Source organism: Podarcis melisellensis (assembly GCF_964234715.1).
Source record: "Podarcis melisellensis genome assembly, chromosome: 16".
Classification (NCBI taxonomy): Eukaryota; Metazoa; Chordata; class Lepidosauria; order Squamata; family Lacertidae; genus Podarcis; species Podarcis melisellensis.
Genome location: NC_138533.1, coordinates 29,931,674 through 29,959,175, shown reverse-complemented (window position 1 = coordinate 29,959,175; position 27,502 = coordinate 29,931,674). Strand labels below are relative to the sequence as shown.

The 27,502-nt window shown below is 45.0% G+C and overlaps 1 protein-coding gene across 5 annotated transcripts in view; it reads left to right on the top strand.

The window, feature by feature from the left end:
- Positions 1-27,257, top strand: part of GNB1L (G protein subunit beta 1 like) — an 83,275-nt gene extending 56,018 nt beyond the window's left edge. For 4 of the 5 annotated variants that reach the window (XM_081893442.1, XM_081893445.1, XM_081893443.1 and 1 more), the window contains 3 exons: positions 4,029-4,127; positions 13,935-14,150; positions 26,826-27,257. In XM_081893442.1, the coding sequence (XP_081749568.1) occupies positions 4,029-4,127; positions 13,935-14,150; positions 26,826-27,092 (582 nt within the window). In that variant the 3' untranslated portion in view covers positions 27,093-27,257. The remainder of the gene's footprint in view (positions 1-4,028; positions 4,128-13,934; positions 14,151-26,825) is intronic. The other variant, XM_081893446.1, reaches the window with a different exon arrangement.
- The last annotated feature ends 245 nt before the right edge of the window (positions 27,258-27,502 follow it).

Genomic DNA, 27,502 nt, shown 5'->3' with positions numbered 1-27,502 from the left:
CGGTCCACTGTCCCTCAGACCTTGTGGAGGGCCGGACTATATTTTTTGGGGGGAATGAACGAATTCCTATGCACCAGAGATGCATATTAAATAAAAGCACATATTCTACTCATGTAAAAACACTAGGCAGGCCCCACAAATAACCCAGAGATGCATTTTAAATAAAAGCACACATTCTACTCATGAAAAAACACGCTGATTCCCGGACCGTCCGCAGGCCGGATTTAGAAGGCGATTGGGCCAGATCCGACCCCCAGGCCTTAGTTTGCCTACCCATGTTCAAGGCTTTTCCACTTCTTTGCAGATTTAGCGACAAAGTAGACCTGATGAGGGTGATCTGATCACAGGTTTCCTCTTTTTTTAAAAAAAGGCAGTGATGGAGTTGAAGTGGGAAAAGTGTGAACTGGGGGGAGGTTAACACACCATTTAAATTGCCCTCCTGAATCTGGTCCATGCCTCATGGGGAGGAAACTTGCAGGTACCATACTGGGCAAGTTGCACTTTTGGAAGCATGTCCTTTTGAGTCAGGGGTGGGGAGAAAGGGCCATTGCCCCAATCCAAATTATCTCAGATACACACACATGCCTGTAGCTGTTTTCAACTGAAGGGAGTTGGGAAACCTGTCGGTGGCTCTTTCACAACTTGTTTAAGCTTGGCACCGGGACGGCAAACCTGAACACACTTGCTTGTGAGCAAGGCCTATGGAACTCAGAGGGACTTCCTCCTGAGTAAATGTGCATGGTTCTGCTCTATGCTGAGAAATGCAAAGAATCCTTAGGAACGCAAGCGCTCCTAGCTCTTTACTGTCCTTTAAAATGAGAAAGGAGGCTCGGGCTGCTTTCCTCTGCACACTTTCCTGGGAAACTACCATGGCAGGCAATAAGAGCAAATAGCAAACTTGTGGCCTCTTAGGTATTTGGCGAGACACAAGACAGGGCTTTCTAGGTGGCTGCTCCCAGATAATGGTATATATTCCCACTCAAGGCTTGCCTTGTCCCCCACTCTGCTTTCCTTTTGCTAGCAGGCAAAGAGATGTTTTTGTTCCAACAGTCACTGGCTCTTATGACGGTTTAAAGTGATTTCAATGCTATTTTAAATGCAAGGTTACTTATTTAATGGGGGCAAGAGAGTGAATTTTTAGTTGCGCTGGTTTGTGTTGTGAGATGCATTGAGTTTTTCACTGGGAGAAAGGTGGAATATAAAATGATTAACTAAATAAAGACATAGTGCCGGCCTGCGCTGTGGGTTAAACCACTGAGCCTAGGGCTTGCCGATCAGAAGGTCGGCAGTTCGAATCCCCGTGACGGGGTGAGCTCCCGTTGCTCGGTCCCAGCTCCTGCCCACCTAGCAGTTCAAAAGCACATCAAAGTGCAAGTAGATAAATAGGTACCACTGTGGCGGGAAGGTAAATGGCGTTTCCGTGCGCTGCTCTGGTTCGCCAGAAGCGGCTTAGTCATGCTGGCCACATGACCCGGAAGCTGTACGCCGGCTCCCTCGGCCAATAAAGCGAGATGAGCACCGCAACCCCAGAGTCGGTCACGACTGGACCTAATGGTCAGGGGTCCCTTTACCGTTACCTTTACAATCCCATGTCCTGCCTTTGGGAGTCGTCCCCACCGAACAGAGAGAGAACTATTTCTGCACTGCATGCCCATGGGACCAGGCTGCTCCGCTCTTAATTTTGACACAGCTATTACTGCAAAAGGGGAATGCAAGCATGTGCCAAACTGTACAGATCTAAATGGACATAGGGCAGCAGTTCAGTTGGCTAGAGCGTGGTGCTGATAATGCCAGAGTTGCAGGTTCGATCCCCGCATGGGACGGCTGCCTATTCCTTTTTTATTATTTTTATTTTTATTGACTTTTAATTTTAACAGTTAGCTTCACAAATAAGTCATACACATAGGATTCTCTGAATCCCTGGACTTCCCTCCCCCCTCCATGGTTTCCATAATTATTCTTTTCCAATGGCATCATATAACATTCTCCATATTTTCTTAACACTCAGTTCTCACCATAGTTCTCGTTACATTGCAAGTGTGTGTTTTTTATTTAAAAAATCATGCCGATGTTTTTACTTGTTTACAGTGTTCTTTTAAGTAACTTATAAATTTTCTCAATTCCTCATTAAATTTGTTATCTGCTTGATCTCTCATCTTCCTGGTCGTTTTTGCCATTTCGGCATAGCCCATCATCTTTATCAGCCATTCTTCTCTTGTGGGTACTTTATCTCCCTTCCATCTGTGGGCTAACAGTGGGACGGCTGCATATTCCTGAATTGCAGGGGGGTTGGATGAGATAATCCTCAGGGTCCCTTTCCAACTCTGCAATTCTGCGATTCTATGATTCAGCAATGAAACTCAGGTACCTTTCCCTGAGGTTCAGAGAAAACTTTTTATCCAAGTACCTGACAGCCAATAACTTTTCAAACCAGTGAAAAAAAAGACAGTCACGGAACCAAGAAATTACACAAAACAAAAGAATTACGGTGAAAATCCCTGAAACGAGAAGTAATCGACTATAGAATGGAATTAAATAAAACAAATTAAGGGAAAATTAACCTAGAATTAAACAAAGACTTATCGAGATGCCGGCTACAAAACTCGATTCACTGAACTGATCAGTTTCCTCAGAAGGAAATAAATACATTTATAAACCTTAAATGATTTTAAGTGGTATCAAACAAACTCAAGAGCAGGGCTGAAACGCTTCCTTGAGTTTACAAAAAAGTATAAAAACCTCAATGACAAGTTTTAAACATAGCCCTATTTAAGAGAACATTATAAACCTTAAATGATTTTAAATAATTTCCAGCAAACTCAAGAGCAGGGCTGAAACGCTTCCCTGAGTTTACAAAAAAGGTATGAAAACCTCAATGACAAGTTTTATACATAGCCCTATTTAGGAGAACCAAGCAGTAGTAATAAGAAATTGAGGACTCGGTTGTAATAACTCTAGTATTGCCTTTACAAAAAGGTTTTAAGTAAAACTTACAAAGGAATACAAGATAAGCTGTTTAGGTTTCAAACAAACTCAAAAACAGGGCAGAAACTCAAAAACAGGGCTGAAGCGCTCCTGATGCCCTGTTTTTTAGTTTGTTTGAAACCTAAACAGTTTATCTCGTGCATGTGCTCTGAATGTAGAAGGACCCAGGTTGGACACCCCCCACGTCTCCTGGAACCCTGGAGAACTTCTGCCAGCCAGTGGTGGAGGAAGGGGGAAGGGGGTACGGTCCACCCTGGGTGTCATCACTGAGGGGGGTGGGGTGACAAAATTAGTTTTTTATTTAAAAATTTGGGCTCACAAAACTTTTTAGGAGTGATGTGGTGGCTTAGGCGCCTGCAGATTCAATGTTGCCTGAAATGGCAGCATGGAACTTGCGTCTGCCTACCACCTCCCCCTTAGCACCCCCCCCCCCAGCTGAGGGGGCATCGATGGAGAGGCTGTAAGCTTCGGCGAGGTTCGCCCCGCCCCCACAGGCACGGATCGCCCCACCCCTGGCTGTAGGACACGCCCCTGCACTGGGCACCCGAGCGGCTAGCTACACCACTGCTGTTAGCCTGTGTAGACAGAACAGTGGTACCTCAGGTTAAGTACTTAATTCGTTCCGGAGGTCTGTTCTTAACCTGAAACTGATCTTAACCTGAAGCACCACTTTGGCTAATGGGATCTCCCACTGCTGCCACGCCACCGGAGTACGATTTTTGTTCTCATCCTGAAGCAAAGTTCTTAACCCAAGGTACTATTTCTGGGTTAGCGGAGTCTGTAACCTGAAGCGTATGTAACCCGAGGTACCACTGTACTGAACTAGATGGACTGATATTCTGACTCAGTATAAGGTAGCTTCCTTTGGCCTTTCTTAGCAGTTACGATTTCTGGGGCTTCCTCCGGGTTGATTTTTTGTCTCCCACCATCCCTGAGCAACAAAAGAGCTTGCACCACCTTTTTTTTTTTTTTTGCAAATCACCTTAGGAGACTCATCCTTGTGCCTGGCGCCAGGCCAACTAAACTTGTTTTCCTGATGTCAGGTTCGGGTTTTGGAGCTGCCATCCAAGATTTCAGTCTGTACCTTGAAGCCAGAGGCCGATGCCAAGTTGGGCATGCCCATGTGTCTGAAGATGTGGCAGGTAAGCCAACGGGAGCTTGCTAATTACAAAACGCTTCCCTCGCTGTGATTCATTTCTCTATATACGGAGCCCATGAATCATTCTTCACTCTTGAGGTTTTTATATTTATTTATTTTTGATTGATTGTCAAAAGCAATCAACTAATTATGCTATTAAGGGTGGGAGGGAAACAGGAACATCCTTCACGTAACCGCTGGAGCTTTCCACACGTCACCAGATGGTGTGGGCTGCGAGTTTTGTAAATACAGTACTCCCTGCAAAGTTTAGCCCGGGTAGTTTGGTTTTTTGAAGTATCCAGGGGGGGAAATAAGGATCATGGACCTTGGATTTGGCAAGGCATTTGGTAGCCTGGCATTAATAAAACACTTGAGCTTTAATCAACATGACTGTATTTTGATTGGCTTGTCTCTAGTCTGGTGTGAACCAACCATGTTATTACCTACCTTGCCTCTTCAGATTTGGAGAGGTTAAACATACAGTGGTGCCTCGCAAGACGAAAAGAATCTGTTCCGCGAGTCTCTTCGTCTTGCAGTTTTTTCGTCTTGCGAAGCAAGCCCATTAGCGGCTTAGCGGATTAGCGGGCTTAGCGGATCAGCTGATTAGCGGCTTAGCGGATCAGCTGATAAGCGGCTTAGCGGATCAGCTGTTAAGCGGCTTAGCGGATCAGCTGATAAGCGGCTTAGCGGATCAGCTGTTAAGTGGCTTAGTGGATCAGCTGATAAGCGGCTTAGCGGATCAGCTGTTAAGTGGCTTAGCGGATCAGTTGATAAGCGGCTTAGTGGCTTGGGAAAAGGGGGGGGAAGGGAAAAACCCCCGCAGGAACTCGCAAGACATTTTCGTCTTGCGAAGCAAGCCCAGTAGGAAATTCGTTTTGCGAAGCACCTCCAAAACGGAAAACCCTTTCGTCCAGCAGGTTTTCCGTCTTGTGAGGCATTCGTCTTGCGGGGCACCACTGTATTTATTTATGTATAATGCTTACATTATCACATACTAGCAGCCTCATAATCAGCATTGCTTGGGGTTTCTGAGAAACAACAACAACAAAATCAGTGTGGTTTTCAAATCGATGGTTCAAATTGGTTTTGAACCATATTGATTCAAAATGGTGTCCAGTAACCAAACACAAGACGAAAACCTGCTCTTGGATCTTGGGGACCATCACGCAAAAATTGGCTGAAATCATGACGTTTTGAAAGGTTCCACAAGCCATCTTGACTCAAAGTGGCATCCGGCATCCCAAACCTAGACAAAATGGATCCACACATGGAAGGAAACATGTTCATTGGTCTTGGGAAACATCATGCAAAATGTAGTTGCAGTGTGTCAAGAGGTGTCCAAAAGCATAGCAAATAACTTTCCGAAATATTTAATATATGTTTGAAATGGACTTTCATCTTTGGAATTAAAGAATGGCCGAAGGCTGGATAGCCATCTGTGTTGGGCGCTCTTCAGCCCCTGCACTAAGCAAGTGGGGTTGGATTAGGCTCCCATCAACACTATGATTTTGAGGGTTCAAATGTAATTATACCGCTGGGCCTTATTTAGAGAAGTCTTAAGGTTCCCTCGGCCAATAAAGCGAGATGAGTGCCACAACCCGAGTCGTCCACAACTGGATCTAACGGTCAGGGGTCCCTTTACCTTTAAGGTTCACACACTTTGTCATATCAATAGAAGACATGAAGGCCCAGTTCATACTTTTAGCATAGCACCTATATTTAATGGAGGATTTACTTGGGTGGCTCAGCTGATGGTTGTCTAAACTAATGGTTTAGATCAGTGGTTCTCAACCTGTGGGTCCCCAGATGTTGTTGGACTACAACTCCCATCACCCCTGAGCTCTGGCCTCGCTAGCTAGAGGTGATGGGAGTTGTAGTTCAACAACATCTGGGGACCTACAGGTTGAGAAAAGCTGGTTTAGATTATTGGGAATTAGTTGCAGAGGGCTTTGCACACAAGAGGAGGAGAGTGAAACCGTTTTGCCTCAGCCATAGTGCCCTGGTGGTTTACAAACTTGAGGAACTGTGGTTCCTTCTATCGCTCTCTGATTTAATATCAAAATACAGATGGACCCTGCTTTAACCAACTAGCTTTAGCCGGGGGCGAGTTCCTCTGACCGCGGTTTGGTCAAAAATGAAAGTGGGAGTGGGCCTTCAAGATTTTCATAGAATCAAAGAATTGTAAAGTTGGAAGGGACCCCTTTCATCTAGTCCAACCCCCTGCAATGCAGGAATAATAAGATTTTGCTAGACTCCCAAATCCCAGCAGCTCCAGTTAGCATGACCTTTGGTCAAGGATGATAGAAGCTGCAGTCCAACAACATCTGGAAGACCACAGATTCCCTGTCCATGTTTTACTTACTTCCCCCAGTGCTCCAGAGAGGGAAACCTATCACATTTAGTCTCCTAGAGAGACAGAAACGTTCACACAACAAAAAAGTTGTCAAAGCTTTTATATAGCGCTTCATACAGCCTTGCCCTAGATCCTGGTAGAGTACAAGTAATCACAAAAATCGTAAATGAATTACAGTGAGTAACAAAACAGATTGTTTTTTGATAGCAAAACATTTCAGCTTCTGCCTTCATCGACTGCTCGGATGTGAATCAAAAGGTGCTGTAGTCAAGGTGGTACTGTAGTTATAGAACATTAGAATATTCAGAAGTGTTACACTTAACTGCAGAGACAGACAGACAGAGGTTTATTGCTATTTCATTTGGAAGCCTGTCCAGGAAGGAAGGAAGGAAGCAAGCAAAGGAGAATCACTGTCAACGTGTCAGGAATATGCATTAATGGAGTTTATATAATAAAGTACTTACTGCATTTCCAGTTTCTACATGCATTCTTGTTAGTTGTTTTTTTTTTTTAGAATGCTCACCATTGCACAACATAGCACCTTTCCTGCTGGGAAAATTAAGGGAAAACAATCCTTGCGTTTGCAGATTCAACCCTTTCCAAGTTGGCTATGATTTGCAGGAGCCCAGTGGATACGCATCGGATTATAAGACATATTCCTTCAAAGGAGGGAGGAATGTTCCATCCGACCTCAAGCTGCTGTTTGGACCTTCCTGTCTACTCTTCCAAAGATAGCAGCCCTTTTAATTTATAAAACATACGGCTCACATTCTCTGTTTTTTAAAAAAAAAATGGCACCCAAGTTGCTGTACAGTTCATCAACCATCATGAAAAGACAGCAAAACAGACTGCTATACAGTAGTTCCTCGGGTTACATACGCTTCAGGTTACATACGCTTCAGGTTACAGACTCCGCTAACCCAGAAATAGTGCTTCAGGTTAAGAACTTTGCTTCAGGATGAGAACAGAAATCGTGCTCTGGCAGCGCGGCGGCAGCAGGAGGCCCCCATTAGCTAAAGTGGTGCTTCAGGTTAAGAACAGTTTCAGGTTAAGTACAGACCTCCGGAACATGAGGTACCACTGTATAGCAGTCAAAAAAACAATAATGGCACATAAATTAAATTAGGCCAGGGAATGCCTTCCAAAACAAACTAACCAGTATACTTATGAATACCCATCACTGGGGAACAGCAGGAGAGAACGGTTTGCTGTCATGAGCTACCTGTGAGATTCCCACAGGTATCTGGTTGGAATACAGGATTCTAGATCAGGCAGGCCTTTGGTCTGATCAGGGGCCACCTTCCCCATATGAACCAGCCAACACCCTGCAGTTTTCGGCAGATGCCCAGCCAAGGGAGATGCAGAGGGTGGCCACATAAGAACGGGCCTTTTCAGTAGTGGTTTCCCCATCTATGGAATGCTCTCCCCGGGAATAGTAGTAGTAGTTGCGTGGCGAGTCTCCTCCCCCACGTGAAATGAAGACACAGGACACAGTATTTTAGGTTAATGGGCATGAAAAGGCCACAACTTTATTGATTACAGAATTGAAAGGTATTGGCCTTAGGCATTGGCTCCTATCGTCTACCCGGCATGGAGACCGGGAAGGATTGTCCACAAACCGTGGGGGTCCTGTTGAAGTACGCCAACTAGGATCCCACGGGTGTCACCACTCGGGGGCGTGCCGGAGGCCCTTACCTCCCTAGGTTTCGGACAAGGCAACGCCCCCCGGAGTCCTCTACCGGACTACCCCTTTCATTGGGGGAAGGTGATGGCGCTTCCTTCCCCCCTTTCATTTGCATATCAATTCCCCCTGCCAATGCCTTTCCAGCTCAGGCGGAGACCGTGGTCTCTCCAGTGATTTCAGCTCAGGCGGGGAGAGAAGCAAGCGGCAGAAAGTGAGGCTCGTAGCGGCTGATCGCAGTAGAAAAAGACCGAAAAAGACCTCCGAGCTGTCCAGGTGGAAAGAGGGCGGTCTCCGGGCGTGCCTGGCCTTAAGTAGGCTCAGGCCCCACCTCCCCGGCCCGCTGATTGGCAGGCCGGCTCGGTGACAGGCCCGGGGATTCCCTGCTCGCGCGGGGGCAAAGGCCAGTCCCCCGCGCGTGTGTAGGAGGAGTTAGCCCGCAACCCCATCTCCTCCGAGTCAGAAATGGCTTAATAATAATAGTAGTAGTAGTAGTAATAATAATAATAATAATAAATAAAAATAATAATAAAATTATTTATACCCCGCACTTCCCAGTTCAAAAACCGGGCTCAGGACAGCTAACAACAAATTTAAAACACTTTAAAAAACTTAATTATAAAAGCAGCATAAAATACAGTATAAAAACATGAGTAACAATAAAAATCAAAAATCAATTAAATGGTGGCTGAATTGGTCCTACTTGGGCCAGCGAGGAGGCCAGGGGAGAATTAGCTGTGGGGTCTCAGAGCGGGTGATCTTCATAAAAGGGGAGGGGGAGGGAAGAGAAGAGAAGGGAAATAAAAGATCAGGCTGAATTCCAATTAAAGGCCAGGCGGAATAGCTCTGTCTTACAGGCCCGATGGAAGGAGGTTAACTCCTGAAGGAACCTAGTCTCATGGGACGGAGCATTCCACCAGGTCGGAGCCATCACTGAGAAGGCCCTGGCCCTGGTGGAGGATAGCCTGACTTCCTTAGGGCCCAGGACCTTTAAACTATGGTTATTCATGGACCTTGAGGTCCTGTGTCGGACATACCAGGAGAGACGGTCCCATAGATACGAGGGCCCTAAGCCACAAAAGGCTTTAAAGGTCAAGACCAGCACCTTGAACCTGACCCTATACTCCACCGGGAGCCAGTGCAACTGGTAAAGCACTGGGTGAATATGGTCCCATGGCAGGGACCCCATGAGGAGCCTTGCTGCAGTATTCTGCACCCGCTGGAGTTTGTGGGACAATTTCAAAGGCAGCCCCACATGGAGCGAATTACAGTAGTCAAGCCTGGAGGTGACCGTCACATAGATCACTGGCTCCCTCAGTTTTTAGGCATTTTCCTTTTCTCTGGCCTTTGATAAGGAAGTTGCCTCCATCAGTGGAGCTCATTGTTTCGTGAGGCAGGTTAGGACCTTAGTCATACCTTTTATCTATTTTGTTTTGCCCCTTCCTTTAATTTTTTTTTCTGGCTCTGAATTGCTTTCATTCATTGCATTTTAACCTTGCCAAGTCGCCGCGAAACTTTTTTCCTCTGTACAAAGCGACGGACAAATGTAACTCATGACCTTCGCCATTATCATCCAACCCGGATTCTTACGGCATTCTTAAAAATCTTCCCCTTACGACGAAGAGTGGAGAGGGATCGATCACAAAGCAGGCTTTAACAGGAAGGACTGCTGAGAGGCTATTTTCATCCATTGTAGCTAGCCTAGGGATTCTTAAAACAATTTTAGTACAGTGCTACCTCGGGTTAAGTACTTAATTCGTTCTGGAGGTCCGTACTTAACCTGAAACTGTTCTTAACCTGAAGCACCACTTTAGTTAATGGGGCCTCCTCCTGCTGCTGCTGCCGTGCTGCCGGAGCACGATTTCTGTTCTCATCCTGAAGCAAAGTTCTTAACCCGAAGCACTGTTTCTGGGTTAGCGGAGTCTGTAACCTGAAGCGTATGTAACCCGAGGTACCACTGTATTGTAACATGGGTCTTGATACTGGTCTGAAGGAGTAATGGGAGAAGGAGAGGGTCAATACACGGTTGTCTTGAGCATTTAATTCTTCAAAAGCTACCTCTAATTAATTAATTAATTCACCTAAAGATCTGGCAAGAGGTCAGATCTGAAAGTGGGGCATCTTTGCGTTCTGTCGGAAAGTATTTGGGCCTTTGTCCGTATGTGTTTTCTCCTTTTAAATCTATAGCTGGCGTTAACAGGCAATTGTTTTTTTAAATTTGCTTTGATTACGACTTTTGAACCTTTTGCTCACATGGTGAGTCTTCCGATTTGCAGGGGCCATCCGTCAACCGGCCGGTGCAATGATGAATATTTTCCTTAAGTGTGACACGTAATCCAGTAACGTTCCTTTCTTTGAGTTATTTCAGAGACTTAAATAAATTGGGTGGCTGGCCAGGGTGCCATGCCCTTTGGCCTGTGACATCATTAATCAAAATATCTCTCAATTGGTTACAGCGGGATTCAGACCTGTTAACTCTTTGGGTTCAGGAGAATTTTTTGTTTTTTCCTTTTGGGGGAGGGGGAGAGAAAGAAAATAGTTTCCCTTGATATTGGAGATAGTATCCATGAACAGCACTTTACTTGAGCTTTTAAAAAACCACACACATACATATTCTTTATTCCGCACATATACAAACTCATATATGAAAATATGAACAAATTTAATATTAAGCAGTCATGTTCTTTGCTCTTTTTCCAAGGCCTGCTCAAAACTCTGGTGTTTATTTAATTTTTTACAAAACTGTTGATTTTATATATATTGATTGGATTGGATTGGATTGATCTTTATTACGGCCATTGGCCCGTCACACGACAGTTTCCCATACCACCATAATGTACTTGAACCTCCAAATTTAAAACCGCCAAAACTTAGAAAAAAACCAGACAAGAACCAAAGCAAAACAAAAACAAAAGACCAACATCATACATTACAATAAATTTGTAACATAAACATCGCCCTCTGCTCATAAATTAATAGAAGACATCAATGGTGATATCACCTAATTACATCCTAAAACATAGATCATGGTTTAAAGAGATTATCCGAGCCACACAGGAGTCCGTTTCTCTTCTTTAGGGATAGGACGCTGATCAAGAATCTGGCAACCATGAGTGATCTTAGGGGGTCATCATCATTTAATAGATATCTCAGTTTGGCTTCAGTCGTATCATCGGCAATTCCCTTAAGATATTGAGCAAGAAACTTGCTCCTGGCCGATAAGTGAAAAGCACAATCAAGAATTATGTGATGCAACGATTCCGGTGCCCCACAATTAAAATCACATAAGAGCGATATTGAAGATTTTATTACATCTGCGTGGTTGTTTGTTTTAATATGTTTAAAATATAACAGGAAAATAAGGATGCCATCTCATATTAGCAGTTTGAACAATCCACCAATCCTAATTCAAACGTATGTATTATTATGAAACCATTCATATGTCCAAATAGATATCCAAATAAGATTGTCCTACCTATATAATCTATACGTTCAAAGGTTGAAAGGGCAGTGGATCTTGCAGAGCCCTTATGGTAGCCAAGAGACTTATAGGTTCAAGGTTGGAAGAATATAAACACCCGCCATCCATTACACAGTGTTCTGAAATGTCTACTCGTTTTTAAAGTCTGTTGGTGTTACCAGTGTGAATATTTCACCTTATTTTGTGTAAACACCTTAGAATGATTTTTCCGAAATGTATGAGGCGGTATGTAAATTGGGTTACATCACAATGCAAACACCATAGTTTAAATGTTTTGTTGCAAGAGCGAAACAGACTTCCACTTGGGCAATCGGACACCCCATTCCTTCTCCCTAACACAGCTTCAAAATCTGCACAGGATCTTCCAGATAAAACTTGGGAGCTACATGGGGCGAGGGCTGCAGGTAGAAGAAGAGGACAGCAAGCTGGGTTGGCTATCATCATAAATACATACCGTACTTTTCCGTGTATAAGACGAGATTTTTGGGGGGTCGTCTTATACACTGATAGTGCATAGGGGGAACGTGGGATTGGTTGCGGCGAGCCAGAGTTTGTCCTCGGCTATTGGGTGTGTTATTGGTGGCTGTGGCAAGAGCTGGTGTTGATTGGCTGTTGCTGTGGCAAGTGGGCGAGCGATTGGCTGTTTCTTCCGGCGAGGGGACAGACGATAGGTGGCAGCATAGGCCAGGCGGGAGAGTGATTTTCGGCAATCCCCCTTAAAAATGCCCAACAACTCTTGGCCACCCCCACCCCCCGCAAAAAAAGCTCAGCAACTCTGGGCAATCTCCCCCCATTTTATTAATTTGGAGTCCTCAAAAATAGGGGACGTCTTATACACGGGGGCGTGTTATACATGGAAAATATGGTAACTAAAGGTGGCGCTGTGGTCTAAACCACTGAGCCTAGGGCTTGCTGATAAGAAAGGTCAGCAGTTTGAATCCCCGTGACGGGGTGAGCTCCTGTTGCTCGGTCCCAGCTCCTGCCAACCTAGCAGTTCGAAAGCACGTCAAAGTGCAAGTAGATAAATAGGCACTACTCTGGTGGGAAGGTAAAAGGCGTTTCTATACGCTGCTGGCCACATGACCCGGAACCTGTCTGCAGACAAACACCAGCTTCCTCAGCCTATAGAGCAAGATGAGTGCCACAACCCCAGAGTCGTCCATGACTGGACCTAACAGTCGGGGTACCTTTACCTTTAAAGAACCTCAGATTAGCATTGTTCCTTAAATTAACCCAACCTTGAAACAGAATCCTTCCTAGGATTCCAAGGGAAAATATGTTTTGACATTTCAACGCCTTTTTCTTCTCTCTCCCTTATTCTTCTTCCAACATTATAGTTTTAACAGCTTTAAATTAAAGGCCTAGCATTTGAGTTCCCTGTCCATCATTCCTGCTACTTTGCCTGCTTTTCTGTTGTTTTGTACTAACGCCCTGGTTGCCATCGATGAATAATGTCATAAATGCTTTATCTGAGTCAGATCCAATTCTTTCCATATACGTCCAATAAAATTCAAATTATAAGGAGCTTTTCGATGGGGGAGGGACCACCAACAGAACTTGCTGTGAATTGAGTGGGAAATAATTGGGGTCCATATGGAATGCAAGTGTCGCTAGAAGCATTTTGGGACGATGAAGTGTTGAGAAGATGTTTGACATCACTTTTCGGCAAGAAGAGAGAGGAATTTGGCTCTGCCAATTTGCATTCCAACCAGGCTTTTTTTATTAGGGCCCAACCCAAGATTAAACTAAATCATCATATTAAGCTTTTGAAATAATCGGCGTTATGAGATTTTAATTAAGGGTAGGGATAACTGTGTTCCAATTGCCCTTCCCCTCTTGTAAAAAATCAGTTGCCTACACATGCCAGGTTAGTCCCAGTGGGTATTCAAGGTTGAGGGTATTGTAGCTTGTTTTAACAGTGCCTTTTGGAGTTCTCTGCCCTGCTTGCATTTACCGTATTTTTCGCTCTATAAGACGCACCAGACCATAAGACGTACCTAGTTTTTGGAGGAGGAAAACAAGAAAAAAAATATTCTGAATCTCAGAAGCCAGAACAACAAGAGGGATCGCTGAGCAGCGAAAGCAGCGATCCCTCTTGCTGTTCTGGCTTCTGGGATAGCTGTGCAGCCTTCATTCGCTCCATAACACACACACACACACATTTCCCCTTACTTTTTAGGAGGAAAAAAGTGAGTCTTATAGAGCAAAAAATACGGTACTCGTCGGGCTTGGGGTCTAACAACTGGTGAGGAGTTGGCCAGGCCACTTCACTCATCTGTTCTGTGTTTCCTATCAGCCCAAGGTCAGTTTGCATCCTTCCCTTCTGGTCGGCTATGAGGATGGATCAGTGGTTCTGTGGAATTTGTCAATGGGGAGAATGCAGAGCCGACTCGCATGTCATCAGGAGCCAATCATGGGCCTTGACTTTGACTCTGAGAAGGCCAAGGGGGTCTCGGCCTCGTCTGAGAAGATGCTTTGCTGCTGGAGCTGCAATGAGCAGCAGAGCCTAGAGGTCAGTGCCTTTGCCCCCTCTGCGCCATTTGTTCTGTTTTTTCGCTAACGGCTTGATAGACTGAAAAAATATTTAGTCATGAAGTGGGGCTGTTGCCAATCCCTAGCTAATTAATCACAGGCTGGTTATGATCTGGGGGGAAAGCTGGGTGAAGATGGAGACGCTTCTTCAACTTCCGTTAATTCGTTGGTTCTTCTCTGTCCTTTTCATTTTTATGCAGGCCCCACTAAGGTCTTAACAAAAGTATGGGGGAACTGTTTTAGCTCAGGGGCCACATTCCTTTCTGGACAGCATTTTGGGGGCCATGTGTCGATGGTGGACGGAGTCAGGGGCAAAGCAGTTGAAGCCTTTAATGTAATGTTGTTAAGTCATTTAGTCGTGTCCGACTCTTCATGACCCCATGGACCAGAGCACGCCAGGCACTCCTGTCTTCCACTGCCTCCCGCAGTTTAGTCAAACTCATGCTGGTAGCTTCGAAAACACTGTCCAACCATCTCGTCCTCTGTTGTCCCCTTCTCCTTGTGCCCTCCATCTTTCCCAACATCAGGGTCTTTTCCAGGGAGTTTTCTCTTCTCATGAGGTGGCCAAAGTATTGGAGCCTCAGCTTCAGGATCTGTCCTTCCAGTGAGCACTACTGGGGAAACCATAGCTTTAACTATACAGACCTTTGTTGGCAGGATGATGTCTCTGCTTTTTAAGATGCTGTCTAGCTTTGCCATCGCCTTTCTCCCAAGAAGCAGGCGTGTTTTAATTTTGTGGCTGCTGTCACCATCTGCAGTGATCATGGAGCCCAAGAAAATAAAATCTCTCACTGCCTCCATTTCTTCCCCTTCTATTTGCCAGGAGGTGATGGGCCCAGTGGCCATGATCTTCATTTAATTAATGTAATAGCACAATTCAAAGGGTTGGTGCTGACCTTTAAAGCCCTAAATGGTCTCAGTCCTGTATACCTGAAGGAGCATCTCCACCCCCTTTGTTCAGCCCAGACACTGAGACCCACTTCTGAGGGCCTTCTGGCAGTTCCCTCACTGCGAGAAGCGAAGTTACAGGGAAGCAGGCAGAGGGCCTTCTTGGTAGTGGCGCCCGCCCTGTGGAACGCCCTCCCACCAGATGTCAAATAAATAAACAACTGTATGACATTTAGAAGACATCTGAAGGCAGCCCTTTTTAGGGAAGTTTTTTAATGACTGATGTTTTAATGTATTTTTAACCTTCTGTTGGAAGCCGCCCAGAGTGGCTGGGGAAACCCAGCCAGATGGGCGGGGTAGAAATAATAATAAATTAATAATAATCATATTTACTCTGGTGAAGTAAGATGGCTTCATTGCACACACGTCCCCTTCTCTATCCACCACCTAGACCAGCGCTTCCCAAACTTGTGTCTCCAGCTGTTTTTGGACAGCAAGTCATTCCCATAATCCTTGACCACTGGTCCTGTTAGCTAGGGATGGTGGGAGTTGTAGTCTGCAAAAAGCTGGAGGACTGAGTTTGGGAAACGCTGCCCTAGACCAAGGAAGAGGCATTGTCAGAGGACACATTACAGGCATAAAATGCTCTAGATGTGGAGCAGGTGGGTAGTGAGGGGAGCGGCCATGAGAAAGTGGGTGTGGCCTGAAAGGGGTTCTCAAGGCCAGTCTGCCCACAGAACTGAAGTTCCTCACCCTTGGTCTTCTCAGGCTGATTTCACAACCTCGCAGGGAATTCTGGGTATTGTAGTCCTGGGAATCAGGGAAGAGAGATCTCCTAACAAATCTCAGCACCCTTAACAGACTCCACTTCCCAGGGTTCTCGGGGAGAAGCCATGACTTTTTAGAGTGGTATAATACTTCCAAGGTGCAGTCCAGACAGGACCTTATATGCTTTCTGCCACCAGCTGAGGCTGATTTGGGCCGGGGAGCATTTACCGTATTTTTCGCTCTATAAGACGCACCAGACCATAAGACGCACCTAGTTTTTGGAGGAGGAAAACAAGAAAAGAAATATTCTGAATCTCAGAAGCCAGAACAGCAAGAGGGAACGCTGTGCATCGATCCCACTTGCTGTCCTGGCTTCTGGGACAGCTGTGCGCAGCCTCTCCTGGGCAGCGGGATGAAGGCTCCCCCTGCCCGAAAGAGGCTGCACGCGGCTAAGCTGCCCTCAGTCCCTTCCCCCACCTCCCGTAAAAGCCAGCCAAGAGCTGCACACTCTTTAAAGGGAGCGCGGCTCTTGGGGGCTTTTCTGGGAGGTGGGAGAAGAGACAGAGCTCTTTAAAGGGAGCGCGGCTCTTGGGGGCTTTTCTGGGAGGTGCGTGCTCTGTCCCTTCCCCCACCTCCCAGAAAAGCCAGGGATAGCCGCACAAAGCCTCCACAGGGCAGCGGGATGAAGGCTCCCCACTGCCCTGCAGAGGCTTAGCTGCGTAGCCTGCATTTGCTCCATAGGACGCACACACATTTCCCCTTACTTTTTAGGAGGGGAAAAGTGCATCTTATAGAGCAAAAAATATGGTACTTGGGGTGAGCGAGATGTTGCTCAAGGTGCTGATGTGTTGCTCATTTATAGCTTTCTATTCTTTAAAGTGTAAGGTTTATTGCATATTTTTTTTAAGTATTCATTATTACTTTTCTTGGGTTTTTATTACTTGAGAGTTGCCTCTGGCTAGAATGGCAACTAAAAAGAGTTATAAATAAAATACAGAACATATGCGCAATGCTACATTTATGCACATGAGTAATCTGTTTGTTTTTCAAGGTAGAATTTCCTTCTGCGCTTTATAGGGTGGAATGGGCATTGAATATCTTCCCCAAGCTCTCTCGTTCTCTGCTTCTCTCTGTCCCTGGGTCCCACATCCCAGAAATCTGCCACAGGTATCAAGAGGCCATTGGTCTCTCATCGATGGAACATTAGTGTTCCACTTTGGACAATATACCTGCAATCAGCGAAAGAAAGAAAGAAAGAAAGAAAGAAAGAAAGAAAGAAAGAAAGAAAGAAAGAAAGAAAGAAAGAAAGAAAGAAAGAAAGAGGTCCACAACTGTGATATTACATTGCATCGTAAACTTACTGACAGCAATTGAGCATTCATCCTAACCCACCTTGTTCTCCCTTTAGATATTTGAAGATGGCTATCATATCTCCTTTTAGTCTCCTGTTTACCAGGCTGTTGTTGTTTTTAGTCGTTTAGTCGTGTACGACTCTTCGTGACCCCCTGAACCAGAACACGCCAGGCACTCCTGTCTTCCACTGCCTCCCGCAGTTTGGTCAAGCTCATGTTAGTAGCTTCAAGAACACTGTCAAACCATCTCAACCTCTGTCTTCCCCTTCTCCATGTGCCCGCAATCTTTTCCAGCATCAGGGTCTTTTCCAGGAAGTCTTCTCTTCTCATGAGGTGGCCAAAGTATTGGAGCCTCAGCTTCAGGATCTGTCCTTCCAGTGAGCACTACTGGGGAGACCATAGCTTTAAATATACGGACCTTTGTTGGCAGGGTGATGTCTCTGCTTTTTAAGATGCTGCCTAGGTTTGTCATCACTTTTCTCCCAAGAAGCAGGCGTCTTTTAATTTCGTGACTGCTGTCACCATCTGTAGTGATCATGGAGCCCGAGAAAGTAAAACATACCCAGTTCCCTCAACCATTTCTCATAAGACTTGCTTTCCAGACCCTTGATCATCTGGGTCACCCTGCAGCTGGTCAACATCCTTCTTAAATTGTGGTGCCCAGAATCGGACACAGTATTCCAGGTGTGATCTGGCCAAGGCAGAATGGAGTCATACTATTACTTCCCTTGATTTAGACACTATATAGTGGTACCTCGGGTTAAGTACTTAATTTGTTCCGGAGGTCCGTTCTTAACCTGAAATTGTTCTTAACCTGAAGCACCACTTTAGCTAATGGGGCCTCCTGCTGCTGCCGCCGCGCCACCGGAGCACGATTTCTGTTCTCATCCTGAAGCAAAGTTCTTAACCCGAGGTACTATTTCTGGGTTAGCAGAGTCTGTAACCTGAAGCGTACGTAACCTGAAGCGTATGTAACCCGATGCAGCCTAGAATAGCATGAGCCTTTTTTGTTGCTGCATCGCCCAGTTGAGTCGTGTTAGGCTTGTGGTCTACTAAGACTCCTAGATCCTTCTCACATGCATTGCTGGCAATCCAGATTTTTTCCACATCTTATATTTGTGCAGCTGGTTCTTTCTGTCTAAGTGCAGAACCTTACTTTTGTCCCCCTTAAAACTCATCTTGTTAGTTTTGGCCCAGTTCTCCAACCTGTTAAGGTCATCTTCAATCCTAATTCTGTCTTCTGCGGCATTGGCTGACCCTCCCAGTTTGGTGCCACCTGCAAATTTGATGGTTTTGTCGGAAGTTACAATAAACAGAGCTTGGAGGGGTCCTTCCGCCCTTGTTCTATGACTGATAGTGCAGCTGCCAGCAAGTGGATGATTGAAGATTTGCTATGAAGGTCTAACAGGATTTTGATCGTAGCGTTCTGAAATTAAGTCTCTGTTCTTTGGACATTCCAGTCTATAATGGGAAAGGGAGTTTATTATTACAGAAGGGCAGGGTGTACAGTGTTCCACTCCAACAAAGCAGCTGCCTTCATTAAAGACATCTCCCGGAGTAGCCAAGGTCGCCTAATGACAGCAAATGGTAATGGCCACAGAGTAATCTGTACATTGACAAAAGAGCCGGTCAATGCCAAGAGGTTAAGTCGTACTTAATTAGGGGCAGGACTTTCAAGCCTCCTGTTGCTGGATGGCCAAAGAGGAGGCGCCCAGATGCTTAGAAGTAGAACGTGTGAAAAGCTGGGATGAGTCATTTGCATAGTAGGCAGAGTCCTCAGAGTTATCTCTGTTGTTGGTTTTAATCCAAATTAAGTTCTAATCCTGCACATTAAGGGATCAATTTCCACTGATGTTCAGTGGCCTCAGACCTCATTTAACCCTTTAAAAAAGGCAGATGGGGGGGGGATTGTGCCTGCCATGTGATACCTCCCTGCAAGTGGAAAGATAGCATACAGAAAGCCTGATCCTTTGTCCATTTAAAATGTGCATTTGGGGGGGGGGTTATTGAAATAGAATAGAATAGAAATACTTTAATGTCACTGTACCACTTGTTTACAGTGAAATTAAACTGTTGGGTTGGCCTGTTGGGTTGTTTTTATTTTGATTATATATTTTGTGGTTTTATATTTTGATTTTGTTCTGTGAACCACCCTGGACCTCTGGGTATAGGGCGGTATATTATTATTATTATTATTATTATTAATAATAATAATAATAATAATAATGTGCTCGCTTCGCACATGCAAAGCTTTTTAGATGCAGAGTTAACATTTGGATATGCGGTTCTCCTCCCATGCATGTACACCTACACAGCCATTCTCTGATGGGGCAGTCCATTGTTTCTCAAGGTTGGGCCTCCAGCTGTTGTTGGACTACAACTCCCATCACCCCAACCACTGGTCCTGCTAGCTAGGGATGATGGGAGTTGTAGTCCAACAACAACTGAAGACGCAGTCAGCGTACACAGTCACATGGCATCAGCAACTATAGAATGGGCTTGTTGTCATCAGTATTATAATAGAATTAGTTATTGTTACTTGGAGCGAACTCTGGGCATTTTTGCCAAGGCTGGTTCTGAAACATTCCCCGCTTAGACTGAGGGACAGCTCAGTCAGTAGAGCATCTGACTCTTAATCTTACAGTTGTGGGTTCCAGTCCCACGTTGGGCAAAAGATTCCTGCCATGGCAGGGGGTCGGGCTGGATGACCCTCGATGTCCCTTCCACCTCTACAATTCTACGATTCATTGATTCAAGGCCGTTCCCCCATCTTTACTTGCTGTCTCTCCAACGAAAGCATTAAGAGCCTCACATCAGGTTATTTCCACCTATCCCCTCCCTCTCTCTCTTTCCTATTGGATTAATAATACGAACCAGATGGGTTTTTCCCCCCTCGACATTCCACACCCCTGAGGTAATGGTGGTGATTGGAAAGCCACTCAGTGGCACGTTATTTTTACTCCCGATGCATTTTGGCGACTCCTCGCTCGGTAACCGGCTGTCCAAAGACGTGACGCAAGAGCGGCCCCGTTTGGGATGGCACCGGTCCAGTGTGCCGGTGAAGAGTTGGTGAAATCAGGTTCTCTTGTCTCCAGGAGGCTGTCCAAAATCTGTGCCGGGCACCATGGTGGGGAGGCCGCAAAGGAAAGTGGTTAGGCCAGGATAGTGTCATGAAGGGATAATGGGTTTGAGGCTGTTCTTTTCTTGCGGGGAGGAATCTCGGAGGCTTCCTCAGAAGGCCAAGCAAAGACCTGGAGGAGAAAACCGATTCATTTCACATTTGAAGGCGAACCTCGCCTCCGATCTGCATCTTCCGAAATAATGCGCAATCGCAAAACTCAGCCCTCCTTTGAAATTTGCACTTCTCCAAATTGTGCAAAGCAGATCTCCAGCCAAGTTACGTGTAGGAAACTTTGCATATGCTCAGTTAAAACATGCATGAAAGCACATTATATTAGAGAAAATCGCTTTGCAAACATGTGTCTGCTAGGACAGATTCGCTCTGATACGCCGACAGGTTTTCACGATGGCATTGTTACTTGTAGAAAAATTGCAAACTGATGTGGAAATGTGGAGAGCTGAATTTAAGAGTGGAAAAATCGAAAAACTGAAAGGTCCATCTATCCCTAGCCAAACATCATAGCTCATAATAAACTAGGGGTATGGAAGGTAGTGCATATGACCTAATACCCTGAAATTTAGCATTTTAAAACAGTACATCTGTTTCTGTTATTTATTTGCTTTTTTACTGCATGTATGTCTGGTTATTTCAGACTTTATATTATTATGCATTGACACTATACATATGCTGTATGTATATAAACATATTTAGACCTCTTTTAAAAAGTACTAAAACTCTATTTACATAACCAAACCTATGAAAGATCAGAATTGCCTTATCCACCAGATAAATAATAGACATTAAATTAAATGCCAAGTAAAACCAACACCCCTAATAATAGGGCATTTAAATAATGCTTTAAATGTCTAACTTTTTCATATTCAATTCATTAGTCTCTTGCTATGTAAAGAGTCTCTAAGCAACTTACAGTATTTTAAAAAACTTTAAGGCATAACATAAAATTGAGGGAACAGTGCATTGCAATAAAAACTATACAAAAATCTATACCAAACGGCCCCAGTAAAACATCAGCCCCCCCCCCCGCAAAAAAAAAACTTAGCAGCAAAACGTATCATCATAATCCGTCCAATGCCATGGGGAAAGAGAGAGGTTTTTGCCTGGCACCAAAAATGCATTAACAATAGCACCATGTAGACCTATGAACTTACCTTATCTCCTTCCTCAGCTTATAATCATTAACTTTTGATTGAATGAAATTATCCCAAATTTTCTGACGGAGGAGGAGAAACATATCCTGCCTCCCACCCCAAGAAAATGGAGTGGATGTTGTATCAAGAAATAAGTGTGTGGTAAAGGTAAAGGGACCCCTGGCCATTAGGTCCAGTCACGGACAACTCTGGGGTTGCGGTGCTCATCTTGCTTTATTGGCCGAGGGAGCCAGTGTACAGCTTCTGGGTCATGTGGCCAGCATGACTAAGCCGCTTCTGGCGAACCAGAGCAGTGCAGGGAAACGCCGTTTACCTTCCTGCCAGAGCAGTACCTATTTATCTACTTGCACTTTGTGCTTTCGAACTGCTAGGTTGGCAGGACCAGGGACCGAGCAACGGGAGTTCACCCCGTCACGGGGATTCAAACCACCGACCTTCTGATCGGCAAGCCCTAGGCTCTGTGGTTTAACCCACAGCGCCACCCGCGTCCCTATAAGTGTGTGGAACCTGTATCAAAACATTGCAGCATGTTCCTTTTCAAGGTTCCAGCCAGCTAGCCGTACCTTCTTTGAATGTAGTGGGACATAATTCTGATTTAACATATCTGCTGGTAATAAAGTACTTGTATAGGATCTTAAATAGAATTCCAGTTCATGGTGATATTTCGGAGTAGCCAGTCATTGACCCAAATCATCCTGTTCTTTTTATTTGTTAAAGTGTCGTGAAAAGGTTTGGGGCAAGTAGCTACTATAAACAAAGAAACAAACAAACACCTCAAGGGTACCTACAGGCTCTTAACAGTTTTGCACAAGGGATTCAAGTGCCTTTCAAAAAAAAATATAGATTTGTGCAACCAAAGCAGATTAAAGCACCACAAACTCACTTTGCAAAATGGGGGTTTTGTGGTTAAGAGACTGATGAGGAAACACACATTGTCACATAACCACCCTGCAAACAAATCCAAATGTTTGGCCCAACCTTACACCTGGTCCAACCTCTGCATAAGCTTTGCACAAGTAAATCAGGACGAATGCTCAAGAATCAGGACGTCCAAGGAGCAGGTAGAGCTGAGCAGCTGCGACTTTCTTTTTTCAAATAATCGCCGCTTAAGCCTTCCAGCTCATCCCCTTGTAGGCCAAATCATCTCCCGTCATTTTTGTAACGCTTCAACCTGTCAGGCCGGACGTGACTGCCGTGGTTTGGGGAGTTCGAATTACTTTCCCATCTGTGCAGAAATGGAAGCGAAAAGGGTGTTTCTCTCTTCCTTCTCTAGGGGGGGTCCAATAGGTCAGTGGTCTTCAACTGGCTGGTCAGGACTCACTTCTGGACTGTGGCAGCAACACTATCCCCCTGCTCCTTTTCAGTTTTTTCTTGGTATCTGTCTTTCTCGAGAAGCAATGGAGTGCTCTTCTGGGGGTGAAACGATACGATAATCTTTATTGTCATTGTCCAATACAGAACAACAAAATTGAAAAATCTACATCAGACATTCAAAAACCAACAAGCCTGCTATCCCAACTATCCCAACCTGGTTAGCCCCTAAAAACTCTGATACCCCATAATTGAATACAGTATGCTCACATAGAGACTACCTTAAAGGTAAATGTAAAGGGACCCCTGATCATTAGGTCCAGTCGTGACCGACTCTGGGGTTGGGCGCTCATCTCGCTTTATTGGCTGAGGGAGCCGGCGTACAGCTTCCGGGTCATGTGGCCAGCATGACTAAGCTGCTTCTGGTGAACCAGAGCAGTGCATGGAAACACTGTTTACCTTCCCGCTGGAGCGGTACCTATTTATCTACTTGCAGTTTGACGTGCTTTCAAACTGTTAGGTTGGCAGGAGCAGGGACCGAGCAATGGGAGCTCACCCCGTTGCAGGGATTCGAACCACTGATCTGATCGGCAAGTCCTAGGCTCTGTGGTTTAACCCACAGCACCACCCGCGTCCCCAGAGACTACCTTACACTGCGTTTAAAACCAAAATTGCATCTGGATAGAAACTGTTTCTCAGGTGGCTAGTCCTAGTCTTTATAACCCTGTACCTTCTTCCAGAAGGCAGAAGCTGAAAGAGATCATTTCCAGGGTGCGCACTATCCTGCACGATCTCTGCAGCTTTCTTATGGCACCTGGAAGCGTAGATTTGATCCAAGGTGGAAGAGTGCACCCAAATATTCTCTCTGCAGTCTTTACAACCTTGAACCGTGCAGCTCCCAAGCCACACATAGAGACCATAAGTTAATACACTCTCAACAGTACAATGGTAAAATGCCATCAACAGGTCTGCGTTAGCGGCACTGAAGTGACTTCCCTGGGATGCAAACCTAGCCAGTGGGTGTGGAGGTCCTGGGCTGCCCAGACAACAAGACCCCGCTGCTCAGCCTCGCTGATGTGGTCCAAAGGAAAGCAGAGCAATACATTTTGCACCAGCAGGAGTTGCCAGAAGGAGGCATACAAGCTGCCATCCAACCGTCTTAGGGACTCCATGACGGATTTGTGGAGGGTTTACTCCTTGGCCTTTTCAACTCTGCTAAAAATACACCTTGGGAGAAAAGCAATGACAAACCTAGACAGCATCTTAAAAAGTAGAGATATCACCTTGCCAACAAAGGTCTGTATAGTAAAAGCTATGGTTTTCCCAGTACAGTGGTACCTCGCAAGACGAATGCCTCGGAAGACGAAAAACTCGCAAGACGAAAGAGTTTTTCGTTTTTTGAGTTGCTTCGCAAGACGAATTTCCCTATGGGCTTGCTTCGCAAGACGAAAACGTCTTGTGAGTTTGTTTCCTTTTTCTTAAAACCGCTTGAAGAGGTGCAGTTGCAACTGACCGTGCTTCGCAAGACGAAAAACCCCCCAAGACGAAAAGACTCGCGGAACGAATTAATTTCGTCTTGCGAGGCACCACTGTAGTGATATATGGAAGTGAAAGCTGGACCATAAAGAAGGCTGATCGCCAAAGAATTGATGCTTTTGAATTATGGTGCTGGAGGAGACTCTTGAGAGTCCCATGGACCGCAAGAAGAACAAACCTATCCATCCTTAAGGAAATCAGCCCTGAGTGCTCACTGGAAGGACAGATCCTGAAGCTGAGGCTCCAATACTTTGCCCACCTCATGAGAAGAGAAGACTCCCTGGAAAAGACCCTGATGTTGGGAAAGATGGAGGGCACAAGGAGAAGGGGACGACAGAGGACGAGATGGCTGGATAGTGTTCTCGAAGCTACCAGCATGAGTTTGACCAAACTGTGGGAGGCAGTGGAAGACAGAAGTGCCTGGCGTGCTCCGGTCCATGGGGTCACGAAGAGTCGGACACGACTAAACGACTAAACAACAACAAAAATACATCTAACAGGATAAATCCAATGTTAGCCATACAGGTGTGGCGAACCTTTGGCTCTCCATGGTCATTGGCCATATTTGCCGGGGTTGATGGGAGTTGTAGTTCAGCAACACCTGGAGGTGCCAAAGGTCTCCTACACTTGGTACATACAGAGAATTGGAAATCGCCCGTGGTGCCTGGAAGCTGATGAGTAACATTTGGGAACTGCTTAGTTTAAGGTTACCGGACATCCCCGTTTCCCGGGGACAGTCCCCAGATTTACAAATAAGTCCACATACAAAATCAATTGAAGTTGAAGTGTGTCCCAGGATTCATTGAAAAATATCTGGTAACCTTAGCTTAATAATGACAAAGTTATCGGCTTATCGGAAGCCCAGAGGCAAAGGCAGAGGAAAGGGTAGATAACATGGAATCCTCTTGTCATTTATATGTCCAGAATTTCTGTAGCCTGATGTACTGATTTCATTTAATTTTCCTTACGATGTTGTAATGATACTGTTTTGTGTATTTTAAAAGAAAAATGTCACACTAAGTTCTCAACCTTCACTGGCTCCCGATTTCGGGCAGCAGGGGAATAGCCTCCAAAATAGAAATGATGTTCCGTTTTTTATTTATGTAAGTGTTTTCACCCCACCTTTTTAAATTCGCAAAGAATTTATGATGAAGTATTAAGTTACAGCAGTAAGACGATTGTCAAGCCACACTAAAAAAAATACTCAATAAACAGCAGGACACAACAAGATGGAGCGTAGGGGAGAAAGGTGAAAATTACAGGCAGCAGAACTAAATTCTCCAAATTCCAGTTCATGGAACGCATGAGCTGGGAGGGAAACCTTCTGTGTAAGCTTGTGGGGCCTACCCCCCAAGGTTTGCAGAAATTAAAAAAATATTTAGGGGGGCGTGGATCCCTACGAGGCCACACAACCTTAAAAAAATAGCCCAAGGAAGACTGAGCGTGCTCAGTAGTCACAGAAGGGTGATGGGAAATGGAGTTTTCCAGAGGAGGGCATGGCTGGCTGGCTGGCTGCACCCTAAACAAGAGCCTGGCATACTGCAATGTCTTGTTTCAGACCCCATTTGTTTTTATTTCAGCTTTGCACAAGAAGACAACCAATTTCTTTCTTTTCTTTTTGATAGCAATTTATTGATTTTCCAAGAATAACAAAACAAAACAGAAAAAAAGAGAAAAAATTCATAACCGAATTAAACCTAAATTTTTGATTGACTTCCCTCCCCTCCCCCTCTTGGTTCCATTATAATATACTAGTTTATGCATGTCCATAAAACCTTATATACCTAACAATCCAATTTTAAAACCTTCTCCAACCAGTTTCAAAGCAACTCCTCTCTCCTGCCCCTTGCCTGGCTCGAATTCGTTTTCTTCCCATGATACGAAGACCCTCTTTACTCCACATCAGGAAAGGGATGCTCTGGGAAAGGATATATTACTATATGGACCACCTTGGAAGGTGTAGACTCTCCTTCCTTGGAGGCTTTTAAATAGGCTGGGTGGCCATTTGTGAGGGATTCTTCATGTGTGATTCCTGAATAGTAGTGGGTTAGAGGAGAAGACCCTTAGGGTCCCTTTCAACCCTACACTTCTATGGTACTTTGAGTGCAGTAACAAATCATTCTCCAGGGTCTTAAGCTTTGGCTTGGAATCAATTTGATTCCCTCCCCCCTCTTTCTTTTTTTCCTTTCTCCTTCTATGATGGAACTCCTATTTGGGGACTTCCCTGGCTTTTTTCTGACCCGTGTAGGACCAGTCTGGATAGTTAGCCTTGGTGAAGACTTGACATTTTTATCCCCAAAAAAGTTTTTGATTGAGTTTCCACTGCAATTAGGCTGCATTTTCATGTTTTGATGTTGTATTTTAATCTTGTTTTTTAAGCTGTATTTCAATCAATTGTTTTTATATTTGGTGTTAGCCGCCCTGAGTCTTGGCTGGGGAGGGTGGGGTATAAATAAAAATTATTGTTGTTGTTGTTATTGTTGTTATTAATTTCCCCCTTCTTTTCCCAGCTCCGACAAACGTATGAACTCACCAATCCCGGGATCGCCGAGGTGACCCTCCGCCAAGATAAGAAAATCCTGGCAACTGCCGGCTGGGATCACCGCATCCGCCTCTTCGGCTGGAAGAAGATGAAGCCGTTGGCCGTCCTGGACTACCACACGGCAGCAGTCCACTGCGTAGCCTTTTCGGACCACAGCCAGCCCCAGGAGAGACTGATGGCGGCTGGCTCCAAAGATCACCGCATCAGCGTCTGGTCGATATATAATCAAACATGAAACGGGTTTGGAGCCGAAGAAGGAAGACAGGGCAGAAGCTTGCAATTTAGAGTTAAAGGGCAAGTCAGGGCAAGGCGAGAGGAAGAATAGAGGATACCATCTCAGCAGGACTTCAGGACACACAATCCCACTTAGCAGAAGGAGGCAAAAATCAATGGGGGTTTTTTATAAAAGTTTTAAAAAGGATTTTTATTTGTATTTATTTAAATCAATTTTTTTTGAATCAATTTTTTGATTTAAATTGGATTTTTAAAATAAAATGCTTTTGGAGGAAAAAATCTTTCTAAAGATAGTTTTCTGTTTAAGTTACATGGTGGTCCAAAGGCAATTCATCAGGAAATAAGGATTTCTTTTGCGTTTTTCATATGTGCTGAACTCAGTCTAAGTTGTGTGGTGTTTTGAGAATCCTT